The sequence below is a fragment of the Eleutherodactylus coqui genome, chromosome 6 (genome assembly GCF_035609145.1).
Source record: "Eleutherodactylus coqui strain aEleCoq1 chromosome 6, aEleCoq1.hap1, whole genome shotgun sequence".
Taxonomy (NCBI): domain Eukaryota; kingdom Metazoa; phylum Chordata; class Amphibia; order Anura; family Eleutherodactylidae; genus Eleutherodactylus; species Eleutherodactylus coqui.
Window position 1 is genome coordinate 216805172 of NC_089842.1, and position 13116 is coordinate 216818287.

Consider the following 13116-nt stretch of genomic DNA (forward strand, 5'->3'; position numbering starts at 1 on the left):
ACATGCACCGCCGACCGCAGCCGTGGGGCCCCTTGCCCTCCCTCCTTCTCCTGCACAGTTAGCCTCCTGGCACACTCCCTGGAGTTAACCATGGCTCGGCTGCTGTGCTGCTCCCGACGTCCATCTTGTCCCCCGGCTGGCCCAGCCTCCCGCGACATAGCCGTCACTCCACTCCTGCCGCTGCCAGCCTCCTCCATCCTCCCCCGCCGACCGCGCTGTCCAGTACATCGCCAGGGGAGGAGGCTGTCTCCATGCCAGCTCTCCTAAAGCCCGGTGCCGCTGGTCCCGCCCAGGGGTCATAGTACACTATATAGGGGGAGGCACAGGAGGATCTTACTTTAGTATGTATGAGAGGGGCACAGGGGGCTCACAATACACAGGAGGTCATAGTATGCAGTACTTGGCCACAGGGGTCATAGTATACACTAGTGGGGGGCGCAGAGGGCTCAGAATATACAGGAAGTCATAGTCTGCGGTACAGGCAGCGCACGGACTGCCCGTCACTGGCATCCCTCCCTATTGACTTGAATGTTCGAGTCTTGTCTGTAAGCGCTTGCGATGCGTTTCTTCACGCACTCCGTGTCCGTGTGCCGCTCCTGAAGGGTCCTATGATCTCCGTCTTTTTAAGAGACTACACACAGATGAAAAACCGCCAGTGCGCCAAAGACCTGACGCCTCTCACAAGCATTTTCAATATAGTTTCAGATGCAGCACTAAGCCTCCACTCATTTCAATGCGGCCTCTCAGACGAGCGCTTTTAATGTGCACTAAATCAACCGCTGTATGTTCTATTTTTCAGCGTTGTGGATCGTTCTACATCGCCCATTGAAATTAATGGGGTGCGGGAAAAACGGAATAAAATGCGGTACAACGCAGCGTACAATGCCTTACCGCTATACCCCCGGTAGGGGAGAAGACGTTTAATTGTGTGCATGATGCATAAAAACGCAGGCAAACGTGCATAAAGCTGCAGCTCCGCACGCAGTAAAACGCTCTGTGAGTCCGGCCCTCACATCATTGTTACCGGCAGTACTTGTGTTCCCCAGCAGAGGGCGCCATGGCCCTTCCCTCTACCCTCGCTGGGGATTGTGGGCTGTCAGCACTTCCTCTGCCGGGTGCAGGTGACATCTCCGTGCAGGATGTGTAGATGACCGTTCGGTACGCCAGGCTGCGCCCCATATAGCGGACTCATTTCCTCGGCCGGTCAATGTCAATCCAATATGGAGTCTGCAAAACGTGTTCTGGTTTATCTGCGCAAACAAGATTCCCTGCTGTATTGTGCGAAGTTCCTGCAGGTAAGTGGCGTCCGCCGTCCTCGCTGCGGCTGGGCGTCACGGTGATGGCATAACATCCAACACTGCGGTGACCATATGTATATTTCCAGGACATCACCGGGCACTACGCCTGCGGGAGCCACGACCGAGCGCTGGTCAACTGCGGCCTGGATGACAACCGCTTCATCATCTCGGATCAGCCATTCAGCGGCTCCAGAATGGTGGAGCTACAGGTGGGTCACCATTGGGGAGGGGGAGAAAATATCAGCCTCGTTGGTGACCAGCGACCGGTCACATGCCTAGGAAGGCTGGGTGCCCGCGCTGGCTCCTATGATCACCACCCAGCTTTCTGGAATTGTTTAACCCCTCGTCCGCCTTCTCTCCATGTTTCCTCCTTCAGCGACCGGCCTTCTGTCCGATTAAGAACCTGAGCGCAGACCGCGCTGCTTGTATCCCGGAGAAGGTAGCGAGCCGCGGCGTGGACGTGGGGGTCGTCGTCTTACTGCAGTCCAGAAATAAAAGGATTCTTCTGACAAGACGCTCCAAGGCGCTTAACATTTTTCCGAATATCTGGGTGCCGCCAGGTTTGTAGCGCCATTGTGGAACCGTTACTTGTATCGCCAGCGCCAAAGATTTATAAGCCTATTGTAAGGGGTGTGATGACTTATGCAGTGGGGGATGGGTGCATGTAGGTAGAAGGTACAAGTTAGGGCTCTTGCACACTTGCGTTTTTCTTGCGCGTTTTTTCACGCGGTTGTCAATGGGACTTTCTAATGTTAAAAACGCGTCGCACAAAAATTGCAAAGCACCAACTTGCGATGTGTTTTTAACATTAGAAAGTCCCATTGACAATCGCGTGAAAAAACGCGCAAGAAAACGCAAGTGTGCAGGAGCCCTTAAAGTGACCCTCCAGTCCTGGACAAACAAAGATCACGCTTCTCCTTCGTCGTTTTTTTATGCAGGCGTAAAAATCATCATTTGCGGTCGTTGCGCGTGAACAGCGGTTATTCGCATTCATTGTGCAGCGGAGCTGAACGACTGACATCACACGCTTGTGCGAACAATTTATTGCTCCGTGTGAATGTAGCCTTAGACTGATGATTTATACTAACGCACAGCGTACATCTGGTATTCGGAGAAGCGCTGCCGCCATCTTTATTTGTCCAGGACCAGAGGGTCACTTTAACTTCCTATCCTCCAGTCACATCCAAAGCTGCATCCAAAATTCTGATGCTCGTCCCTAGCCCCGCTCTCAGCCGCTTACATGGACGTCCTGAGACTGGTGACTATACGGGCATTATGGGAAGCCTGCAGAGTTGTGAAGGCAGCTTTGGATGTGACTGGAGGAGTACAAGCAATCTCCCAGACTATCATCCACCCTTCCCCCACTTTAGTTAAAATAGTTTGTAGAACTGAATGTTTAGGTAATTAGTTTAGGTAAGGTAACCAAATTTTCCCAGGTGAAATCTGGACAAAGGGGTGTGGTTAGGGGCGGGGCTTATCATAACTTGTGATTTTGACCTCCTTTGTTATAAAAAGTACTGGGCCGGTTCAAAGGAGACAGGGCGCAAATTCCGCAGTATTTCTGCATCCAAAAAACAGTCAAAATCTGTACAATTAGTGCGGATTCCGACTAGAAATCAGCCGTGTATCTGCTGCTGATTTCATGCGGTACTACTCCTTACCTCCTCTGAAAGCTTCCCGCTGTCAGCGCTCCCTGGCTTCCGTTTCCTGGGAATCCATCGGAGGAGGTTAGGGGAGCGCCCCATAGTATGAAATCGGCTGTGGAGTGTGCGGCTGATCTCTAGTCAGAATCCGCACCAATGATACAGATTTTGACTGTTTTTTTGGATGCGGAAATGCTGCAGTACCTGCAGCGAAAATTTCTTCTGTAGATGTTCCTCACTATTTTTGCCACGTGTAAACATGCTTGAGGTACGCTGCCACATGAAGAGTAACCTCAGTAGTAATAGTGACCCCCACATTGGCCCCAGTAGTAATAGTGGCCCCAGTAGTAATATTGACCCCCACAGTGGCCTCATTGTAATAGTGTTCCCGATATCAGCCTTAGTAGTAATATTGACACCCACAGTGGCCCTAGTAGTAATAGTAACCCCTATGCTGGCCCCAGTAGTAATAGTGGCCCCCACAGTGAGTTCAGTATTAATTCTGACCTTCACAGTGGCCCCAGTAGTAATTGGGACCCCCACAGTGACCCTAGTAGTAATCGTAACCCCCCCACAGTGGTCCCAGTAGTAATAGTGACCCCCCACAGTGGTCCCAGTAGTAATAATGACCCCCACAGTTGCCTCATTGTAATAGTGTCCCCGATATCAGCCTTAGTAGAAATATTGACTCCTACTGTGGCCCCAGTAGTAATTGTGATCTCCTCAGTAGCCCTAGTAGTAATCGTGACCCCCTCAGTGGCCCTAGTAGTAATCGTAACCTCCACAGTGGCACCAGTAGTAATCGTGGCCTCCCAAGTAGTGATCGTGACCCCCACTGTGGGCTCGGTAGTGATACTATTGCTAGTGGGGCTGATAAATGTGACACTTTTACTAATAGTGTCCTTTATATCGTACCCAGTAGTAACAGTGACCCCCACAGTAGCCCCAGCAGTAATAGAGCCCCTCGTGAAACCTATATACTTACCTCCTCTTGGTCTTCAAAGCGTTGCTGCGGACGGAAGTGTGTGGACTCCTCCTCCCTTCTCCTGTCTTCCTGCAGAACCAGCGAGGAGAAGTCAGGGGAGGAGGATCCCGGTGTCAGTGTGTTCTACCTGCAGCAGTGCCACTGAGTGATTACCAGTCGGGGGTCGCATCACCCCTGCTGGTAATCACCTGCATGGTGACCCCGCTTCCTGAAAGCGGGACCAATGGCTGTCCCGCTTGGGACCCTGGAGATAGCGGGACAGAGAGTCCCAAAATAGGACTGTCCCGCCTAAATCAGGATGTCTGGGCCATCAGTAGTTGATTGGTGGTAGGTGCTCGTCAGTGGCGGGAGGCTCGCAGCTTCCATTAAATTCAATGCAATACCAACCTGGGCCACTGCAGCGTGTGTGGAGCCATCCACTTCTGACTTCATCTACAATAACAGCTGATCAACTAGTCTTGACTGATCCTGAGGACGGGTGATCAGTAGTTCAGGCTCAGGCTCTGGGTATGTTTACAGATCGCTGATTTGCTGCAGATTTTGGTGCAGATCTGCAGAAGATTTCACCCAGTCAATTTGAATTCAACAGAGAGGGCGAAATCTGCTGCAGATCCTCAACAAAATCCGCAGCAAATCAGTGGAGTGGAGACATACGGATAGGGAGGATTGATAGGAAGGGGATGATGGCTGTCTGCACAACTGTGAGGGCCACACGGTGCCTGCGGCATCATGAGCCAACAGTCGAGAAAAAAAATGTAAAGCAGTTGGATATTTGACTCCAGGTGACTTTGTCGTCCCGGACTGCAACCAAGTTATGTGCGACTTCTAGGTGAGAGCGACAGCGCAGATTTGGTCACAGAGAAGCCTGTGACCAATAAACTTGTATGGAGTTCTGTCGAGCGGTTAACCTGCCTTAGTCTCACGTGACGCAGCAATGTCTTGTAACTCTACTGCTTGATTTTAACCCTTTCCAATCCAATTTGTATCCTGGTTTTCCTAGGGGGCTTACTCTTTTTCTGCCGTTATACAATGGCGCTATCTGCTGGCGGAAGTCAGTACTGCATGAGGTGACATGTTGGATAGGCTCCGACAGCAGAGAGGCTGGCAATATACAGTAAGAGAACCCCGACGGATGTTTTCCAACATCGCAGCTGTACAGCCTTAAATCATAATGTCTTCAGACGTCAGACAGTGGATTGGAATGGGTTAAGACACGCTTCACAAATGCCAGGAAGGCTGCGGAATCTTCATTGAGAGATTTAAAAGACCTCATTCATGTAGAGTGGATATCTTCCACAGCGCGCCTACGTATGCTGTGGAATTTGGGGTTAAAATCCATAGCAGATCTGCCAGAAAATCGGCAGCCAAATCCGCATGCTTTTAGTGATTTCCAGCATACTTGCTGTGGAGTTTCTGTCTCGGAGCGTTCGCAGCTGCCTGACTGTCCCATGAGTGCTGCAGACAGCTAAATGTATTTCTGTGGATGGCAGCGCTATGTAAAGTTAATGTAGCTGAGGTCTTAAAAACCGCCAAGTTCCAGACAGGTTGCATGTAACAGTCCATGATGGCAAAGTAGCATGTGACTTGCGTCTCCAAACCCAACACCTTAGCTTCTCTGTGATGGTCATTTGGCGTTGACATGAGGCTGCAGATTGTAGCACGACCCCCAGAAGGGTGTGCAACACTGCAATCTTCATGTGGCCCAACCAAAGTCATAGTGTGGCCGCAGTCTGAATCAGGTGTCCAAACTTTTTGGTCATGTGACTTTTTGAAGCCTTGATGTTGCACGACCAAAGTCGCCAATCCCTAAAGCCAGGACCAGGCGTTCTGATGACACGGTCTCTTCTTCTCTTCACAGGCGGTCATGTGGAAGATGGAGAACAGGTAAGTGGCACCTGCAGGAGGGGGAGTGTCGCTTGAAAGTCTGTATGTTAACCCTCTAAGTACTCTGTATAGAAGGCTGGCCCTTTCGATCAGTGATCACAGAATCCTCTCCCCATAACAGCTCCTTGATGCCGGACTGCGAGAACTCCAGGAAGAGACCGGGTTAGACCTGCAAGGCGCCAACCTTCCCTGGAGCATTCTGGGATTGTGGGAGGTAAATATATGGGATGGGGCTAGCATTGACAATATGGCCGCCCAATGATATCATGGTATATATACTAGAGGGGAAGTGTATAAATGGCCTCAGTACGGCGCAGAAGGGCTCTATCCACACCGAGCGGATCCAAGAGCAGCAGTGTTGTCCCGCACTTCACAGAGTTGCAGAAGTCTTGGTCTCTTCAGTAACAATAATGCTTTAATCTTGTCCTTTTCTTTTTTAGTCGGCATTCCCCCCATTACTGAGCCGCGGACTTCCCACACGCCATCATATCATCACTTACCTGTTGGTTTCATCTAATGAAAGCCACCAAGAGCTGCAGGTAGGTGGCCAGACGGGGAAAATTATGGGTTGGGGCAAATAGAAAATTCTGGGCATTATTATGACGCTGCAGATAACATAAGAGTGCGGATATTATATCATTGTATATTACCAGGAGAAGCTCCGCCCAGACGAGCGGGAGGTGAGCGCGTGCGTGTGGTTGGATCCGGAGGTCACAGAGCTGATTGTGGCCACCAGAGAAGGTGCAAAGGATCCTGGGAGGAAGAATTCTGGACTGCAGACTTCAGTAACGTAAGAGGATAGCTGAAGGGTATTCCCTGGATTTCTGCACTGGTTAATAATACAACCAGACAACATTGTATCTAAGTTGTAATAATAGACAAACACAAGGTAACTGACAACACAGACAGCTGTACCGCTCATCAGTCACAGTGCAGAAAGGAAAAGTTAAGCTGGGTTCTCACGCGGCAGATTCCCGCCGGAAATCTCGCGGTTTGGCCGCAGCGAAAAACCACAAGATTTCCACCGGGAAAGCGTCGCTTTAAAACCCACGGCACTTAGATGCGGGTTTTGGGTCAGCTTGGCCGTACGCTTTTCTGTTGCGGCGGGCGCTCCTATAGAGGAGAGTGCGTCCGCAATGGAAAAAAAAAATTGACATGCTGCGGCTGGGGAATACGTGCTGCAGTGCCAGCTTTGGCACGACAGATTGGCCATCCTGCATGGATGAGATTTTTCACAGATCTCGTCCACATGGCTGGCTAATCCCGGGATTAGCGGCTGCAGGGGCACTTGCCGCAACGTTTCCACGGCAAATTCGATCTGTGTGAACCCAGCCTAAGTGAACCTCAGTGGTAATAACTTCTCTAAGTGTTAATAAGGAAAAAAGTGTTTCCATTAGGGAGATATGATGGCAGTGTCGCTGTTACAGGGGCTTTGCCAATTAAATAAAGGCATATACACCCTGGTTACTGACAGATCTATTGTCAGTGTGATGTTTAGGGAAGTTTTAAAGGGGTTGTACCAAAATTTCAAGTTATTCTTTCTGCAGGGGACGAGTGATAACTTGCCAAGACCCCCACTGATCTCCAGGATGGGACTCTTGTGTCCTATTCTGCCTGGCACTGTGGGGCTTGTTTCTCCACTCCGCTGTGATGTCAGAATTAATAGAGAGCTGGCGAAGCATGCGCAGTTAACGATCCATTAATTTCCATGACTACTTGCCCCTCAGCCATCTCCAGTCCCACTGAAAGTGAATAGAGCGTCAGCCTGCTTGCACAAACAGCACTCCATTTATTCTCCTCCTGTGTGTGTGTGCTTGCGTGCGTGCGTGCGTGCGCGCGCGCGCGTGTTGAGGAGGGGGGGTGGGGGTGGGGGTGCAGTAATCCCACAGTGAGGACGGGGCCACTGGACTCTTGTTCTTCAGATCGGCAGGGGTTGCAGCAGTAAGACATCCACAACTCAGCATGTTATCACCTAACCTGTAGCCATCCTGTGGAGGGGGAGAACTTGAAATCTTGGTACAATCCCTTTAGTAGAAATGCATCACACTGTTTGATGGGAAAACCGCTGGACAGCAACAGCAAGACCTCATCCCACAGTGAAGCCTGGCAGAGGGAGCATCACGTTTCGGGAGAGCCTGGGCATCTTGCTGTCATTGAGGGAACCATGACTTCTAAGGTGGATCAGAACACCTCACAGGAGGATGTAAGGGCCGTCCACGACCTCAAGCTGAAGTGATGTTTGGTAATGTAAGAGGACGATAACCCAATTAATCACCTGAAGAATGGGGGAAGATGACAATTTGTGTTCTGACATGGCTGAGTCACAGTCCTGTCTTTAAGCTGATAGAGATGCTGTGATGTGAGCTCAAGAGGGCTGTGCATGCAAGGCATCCCAGAAATATTGATGAACTAAAACATATTTGCATGGAGGAACAGTCCAAAATTCCTCCTCAATGTTGTACAAATCATATTTTCAGCTCCAGAAGATAGTTGGTGCAGGTGACTGCAGTTAGGGTATCTACAGGGTATTAAATTCAAGGGTTCATTTACTTGTTCTTGCACCTGTATCTGTCAGGGGGGTAGCTGAGGCAGAGTAATGTTCTGCAAATGCCAGGTCACTAATGTCGGGGTTCTCTTGTCCTTCTAGGATCACAGAAGTTAGCGGTAGATCACTAACCCAGAAGGATCTCGCACTGTCCACACTTCTCAACACGGCGCCTGAAACTGGTGAAGATGTAGAACGCGTCAGCACTGGTACTAAGTACGCGCTTGAATTGTGGCTGGAAACCCTGCGACGAGAAGAGGGGAGGTAGACATTTCCTCCAGCACATAGTGCAAGACCATAAAACAGACTTACCAGCAGATATGCTGCCCATCACAGCGCCCCCAAAGGCCTCAGTCCACATGAGGTCCACTGTAGTGCACAGCGCCCATGCAGGCCTTGGCCCACATGGCAAGATCAGCCACTGTCGTGCACAGTGCCTCCAGAGGCCTCAGCACACATGACAAGACCAGCCACTGTACTGCACTGCACTCACAGAGGCCTTGGTCCACAGGGCAAGACCAGCCACTGTAGTGCACAGCGCCCCCAGAGGCCTCGGCACACATGACAAGACCAGCATTGAATAAATGAAAGAGGTTTATTCCCATTTTGAAAGAATTTTTGTTTTCTTGTCTCTGTGGAAGAATGGCGTCGCCTCCACCAGCCCTGTCAGCGAGTACGAAAGAGGCTAAATACAAGTACATTATAGACTTAAACAGATAAATATGCAGATGATGGCGATTCTAGTATGACCTAGGCATTAACCCTTCAGCCCCAGGAAAGAGAGGTGAAATATGCTGTAGAGGCGGCTCTCGTTTCCTCACCCTGAAGGGAACGCACACTTTGCAAAAAGCAGGGCAGTCTTCTATATATATAAAATTGAATGTCTGTCTGTCTGTCTGCGTGTCTGTTTGTCCTTTATGCGCTACTACACCATTCATCCGATCGCCATGAAACTTTGGGAAGTTGTTGAGTACACCCCTGGGAAGATTATAGGCATAGTACATTTATACTATGATAAATGGCGCGCGTGCGAGCGCCGTCGACAGTTACGCCCCCCCCCCCTACGTAGATCGTTCGATTTCCATCATTGCCACTAATTCTCTCACTTCCCGATGTTGTAGAAACATGAAATTTGGCACGAGCATTGATTATGTCATAAGTAGGAAAAGTTAATAGGTCCCAACTCAATTATTCAATTGTAAGCGCCAAAGAATTAGCGTCCAAATTTTACATATGGAATCTAATTCTCTCACTTCCTGATGTCATCTATATATATAAAAATGAATGTATGTCTGTCTGTCTGTCTGTCCTTTATGCATTACTACACCATTCATCCAATTGCCATGAGACTTTGGGAAGTTACTGAGTACACTCCTGGGAAGGTACCTGGCATAGTACATCTATCCTACGATAGGTGGCGTGCGTGCGAGCATCGTCGACAGTTATGCCCCCCAGACAAAGATCGTTTGATTTCCATCTCAAGCACGAAAGCAAAAGGCATTACGACCAACGGGATGTGTGTTCAACCAGAAAATGATGCATCCGCCGAACATATCACAAGACAATTGCTGGATATTGAGAATGCTGAGGTACAATGAAAGCTGTGCTGTGATTGGTTGCTATTTCTTATACTGCTGAAGTAACATGAAAGCTGTGCTGTGATTGGTGGCTACTTCTTATACTACTAAGGTTGCATGAAAGCTGCGCTGCGATTCGTTGTTATATATTATACCACTGAGGTAACATGAAAGCTGCGCTGTGATTGGTTGCTATATATAATACCGCAGAGGTAACATGAAAGCTGCGCTGTGATTGGTTGCTATTTTTTATATTGCTGAGGCAGAATAAAAGTTGCGCTGTGATTGGTTGTTATTTCTCTTACTGCTGAGGTAACATGAAAGCTGCGCTGTGATTGGTTGTTATATTTTATACTGCTAAGGTAACATGAAAGCTGCGCTGTGATTGGTTGTTATATATTATACGACTGAGGTAACATGAAAGCTGCGCTGTGATTGGTTGTTATCTAGATATATAAAAACGAATGAATGTATGTCTGTCTGTCTTCGCAGCAATGCGCGACGGGTAAGCTAGTTGTATATAAATGAAAATACATAGACGTCTATTGGCATTCATCTCTGTACAGCGTCCTGTAAATACACGGAAAGGAAGCGGCAAGCAGAAAATAATATACGTAGAAAGGCGATGTAAAGCGGGGAAGGGACGTAAAATACATCCTGAAATACACTTCATATGCACCGTTGAGGGAAGAAGCTGAAACTATCAGTAGATAAAGTTGAGGTACACATTTGCTGCCTGTAGAGGGCAACCTACACTAGTCTCTAGCACCACCTACAGGCCTACAAAGGTATTGCAAGCTACATTTCCCTGTGGGAAATGATGTGGCTACGTATAAAATGATTTTTAAAAAGTCATTGTTGATCATTTCCAGCTGATTCTGGAGATATGTGACAAAGTAGTGATCAGCCTGACCTGGCAGATAACAGGGAGCAACAGAATGCATTACTTTATCTGTCTGTTCTCGGGGTATGTCATTAAATAAAACCTCTCACGATGTGAAATAATCATCTGAAGGCCTAGTAAAAACTCAAATCATCTGATATTGCTGTCTCTGTCGAATGATTATAATGTCCGAGAAGCAGGTGGGTAGCATAATCAGGGAAGCCAGAGGTCAGTACATAGGTAGGTATGTTAGCAGGAGGAGCAGCAGGTGAGAGAGCTTGATTACTGGCTGGGAACACAATAATCACACTGAGGGAGGCACAGGGACAGGCTTATATAGGGTGTCTAATCAGTGCGGGGTAGAGCTAATCAGGAGCAAGAAACTGGGAAAGGTTAGGTAGGGGAGTGTCCAGCAGGCTGAATAGCTTACTAGAGAGAGACGTTGCCTGGAGCACAGGAGTTCCAAGGTTCAAACCCTGACAATAGTCTCCTCCTACCAGGGGCTGGTTTTTCTGGGTACCTGTAATGGAATTCACTTGGAATCATGAAAATTCTGGTCTGGCTCCCAAGATTTTCTTTCCGGGCTGTAACTTTCCACTGTACAAGGTTTTCCAGTTTATCTCTGTGCATTCTTTAGTACAGAATTTTGGCCACCACAAACTCTTCCACCCTTAGACCCGAAGCGGTGGGGGAAGTGGCTGGCTATTTCCCGGAAAACTGTTGTCAATGAATGGCTTGAGCAGCGCCATGTGAAATACGGGATGGATCTTTAGACTGCTAAGGGGTTTCAAGTGGAAGGCACCCTGACCAACCTTCACAGCAACCCATTAAGGTTCAATACATTTTCTGCTCAATTTGGGAGAGGGCAAATGCATCCTCAGGCCTTAGTCAGACGGGCGTTTTTTGCCGCGATTTGCACATGCGCATGCGTCCGGCGATTTTATAAAACCATTGCTTTGCAATGGTATCGGACACATGAGCGCTTTTTATGTGCTCGTCCGATAAATTATAGAACAGAAATTGCAGATCGCACCTATCTGCGATCTGCGATTCCTGTTCTCTTCTGTATATGCGCTCAATGGGGCCGGCAGCAGCAGCGCCGACCCCATTGAGAACATATAGAAGACAAATCATTCTTCTCTGCCACAGCTGTAACAGCTGTGGCAGAGAAGAACGATGTTTGCCCATTGAATTCAATGGAGCCGGCAATACAGCCGCTCCATTGAAAGCAATGCGCTGCCGGCGTGCGCGGGGTGAATTGTCGGGAAGGGCTTAAATATATAAGCCCTTCCCTGCAATTCATCCTAAAATGTGTTAAAATAAAAAAAAATTGTATACTCACCTTTCCGCTGCAGCCAGAGTCCAGCAGCGGCCGCTGTCAGTTCTCCTGAACTGCTTCTCGGCACTATTCAGCCGGCGGGGCTTTAAAATCCCCGCCTGCTGAATGATCTGCCTCTGATTGGTCACAGCCCTGACCAATCAGAGGCAGGTTTCACTCACACACCCATTCATGAATTCATGAATGGGTGAGTGACTGCTGCCTCTCAGCGCTGAGCCAATCAGGGGCAGGTCTGACTCACATCCATTCATGAATTCATGAATGGGTGTGAGTGAGACATGCCTCTGATTGGCTCAGCGCTGAGCAAATCAGGGGGCAGGTCTGACTCACACCCCCTTCATACCCACTGCAGGACGGCCGCGCGGAGCTCCGGCTGCCGGGAGAAGGTGAGTTCCTAATGAAACGCGGCTAGGAGCAGATTTTCGGGCGATTTGCGGGTGACTTGCGCGCAGCGGTCACGCGATTTGCGGATGCGCATCCGTCATGCGATCCGCAAATCGCGTGAAAAAACGCCCGTGTGACTAAGGCCTCAGAGTTCTGGTATACAGCCAAGCCTTATCTCCAACCTGGAAGGTTGTGGGAGCTTTGCGGTGTCTATCTGCTGCGCCCTCATAACATTCCTGGGCTTCACCTAGCGTTTCCAGTAACATAATTAGCCTGTAAGTGCTAGTATTCACCAGAAGATCGGGAATGAACACCGGATGTAGACCAAACGTAGAACTATGCTTAGAGTTATTATAGGCAAATTCTGCTGTTGACAAGTAATCCACCCAATCATCCTGGAGGTAGGAAATAAAATTGCGGAGGCATTGCTCAAGAGTCTGGTGGTGAGGATGAAAAGTGGAAGACAACTTGATAGTAATCTCTAGGGCCAGACAGAAGCTTTTCCAAAATTTTGAGGTAATCTGAACACCTCTATCAGAAACTACGGTATCAGGAATGGCACGTAGTATAAATATCTC

The 13116-nt window shown here is 49.0% G+C and overlaps 1 protein-coding gene across 1 annotated transcript; it reads left to right on the top strand.

Moving 5' to 3' along the window:
* The first annotated feature begins 1094 nt into the window (after positions 1–1094).
* On the top strand, positions 1095–8970 carry LOC136633182 (nucleoside diphosphate-linked moiety X motif 17-like). Its single transcript, XM_066608717.1, has 8 exons — positions 1095–1295; positions 1385–1507; positions 1675–1858; positions 5785–5810; positions 5932–6024; positions 6251–6349; positions 6464–6600; positions 8458–8970. Exons 1-8 carry the CDS (start codon positions 1221–1223, stop codon positions 8621–8623), a joined length of 903 nt encoding a protein of 300 aa, XP_066464814.1. The 5' UTR covers positions 1095–1220; the 3' UTR covers positions 8624–8970.
* The last annotated feature ends 4146 nt before the right edge of the window (positions 8971–13116 follow it).

Bases quoted from the DNA above. Each gene is read 5' to 3' on its own strand.
- LOC136633182 (XM_066608717.1), top strand. From the start codon at position 1,221: ATGGAGTCTGCAAAACGTGTTCTGGTTTATCTGCGCAAACAAGATTCC. The intron at 5,811-5,931 runs GTAAGTGGCACC...TCCCCATAACAG, and splicing joins ATGTGGAAGATGGAGAACAG to CTCCTTGATGCCGGACTGCG. The intron at 6,025-6,250 runs GTAAATATATGG...TTTCTTTTTTAG, and splicing joins GCATTCTGGGATTGTGGGAG to TCGGCATTCCCCCCATTACT.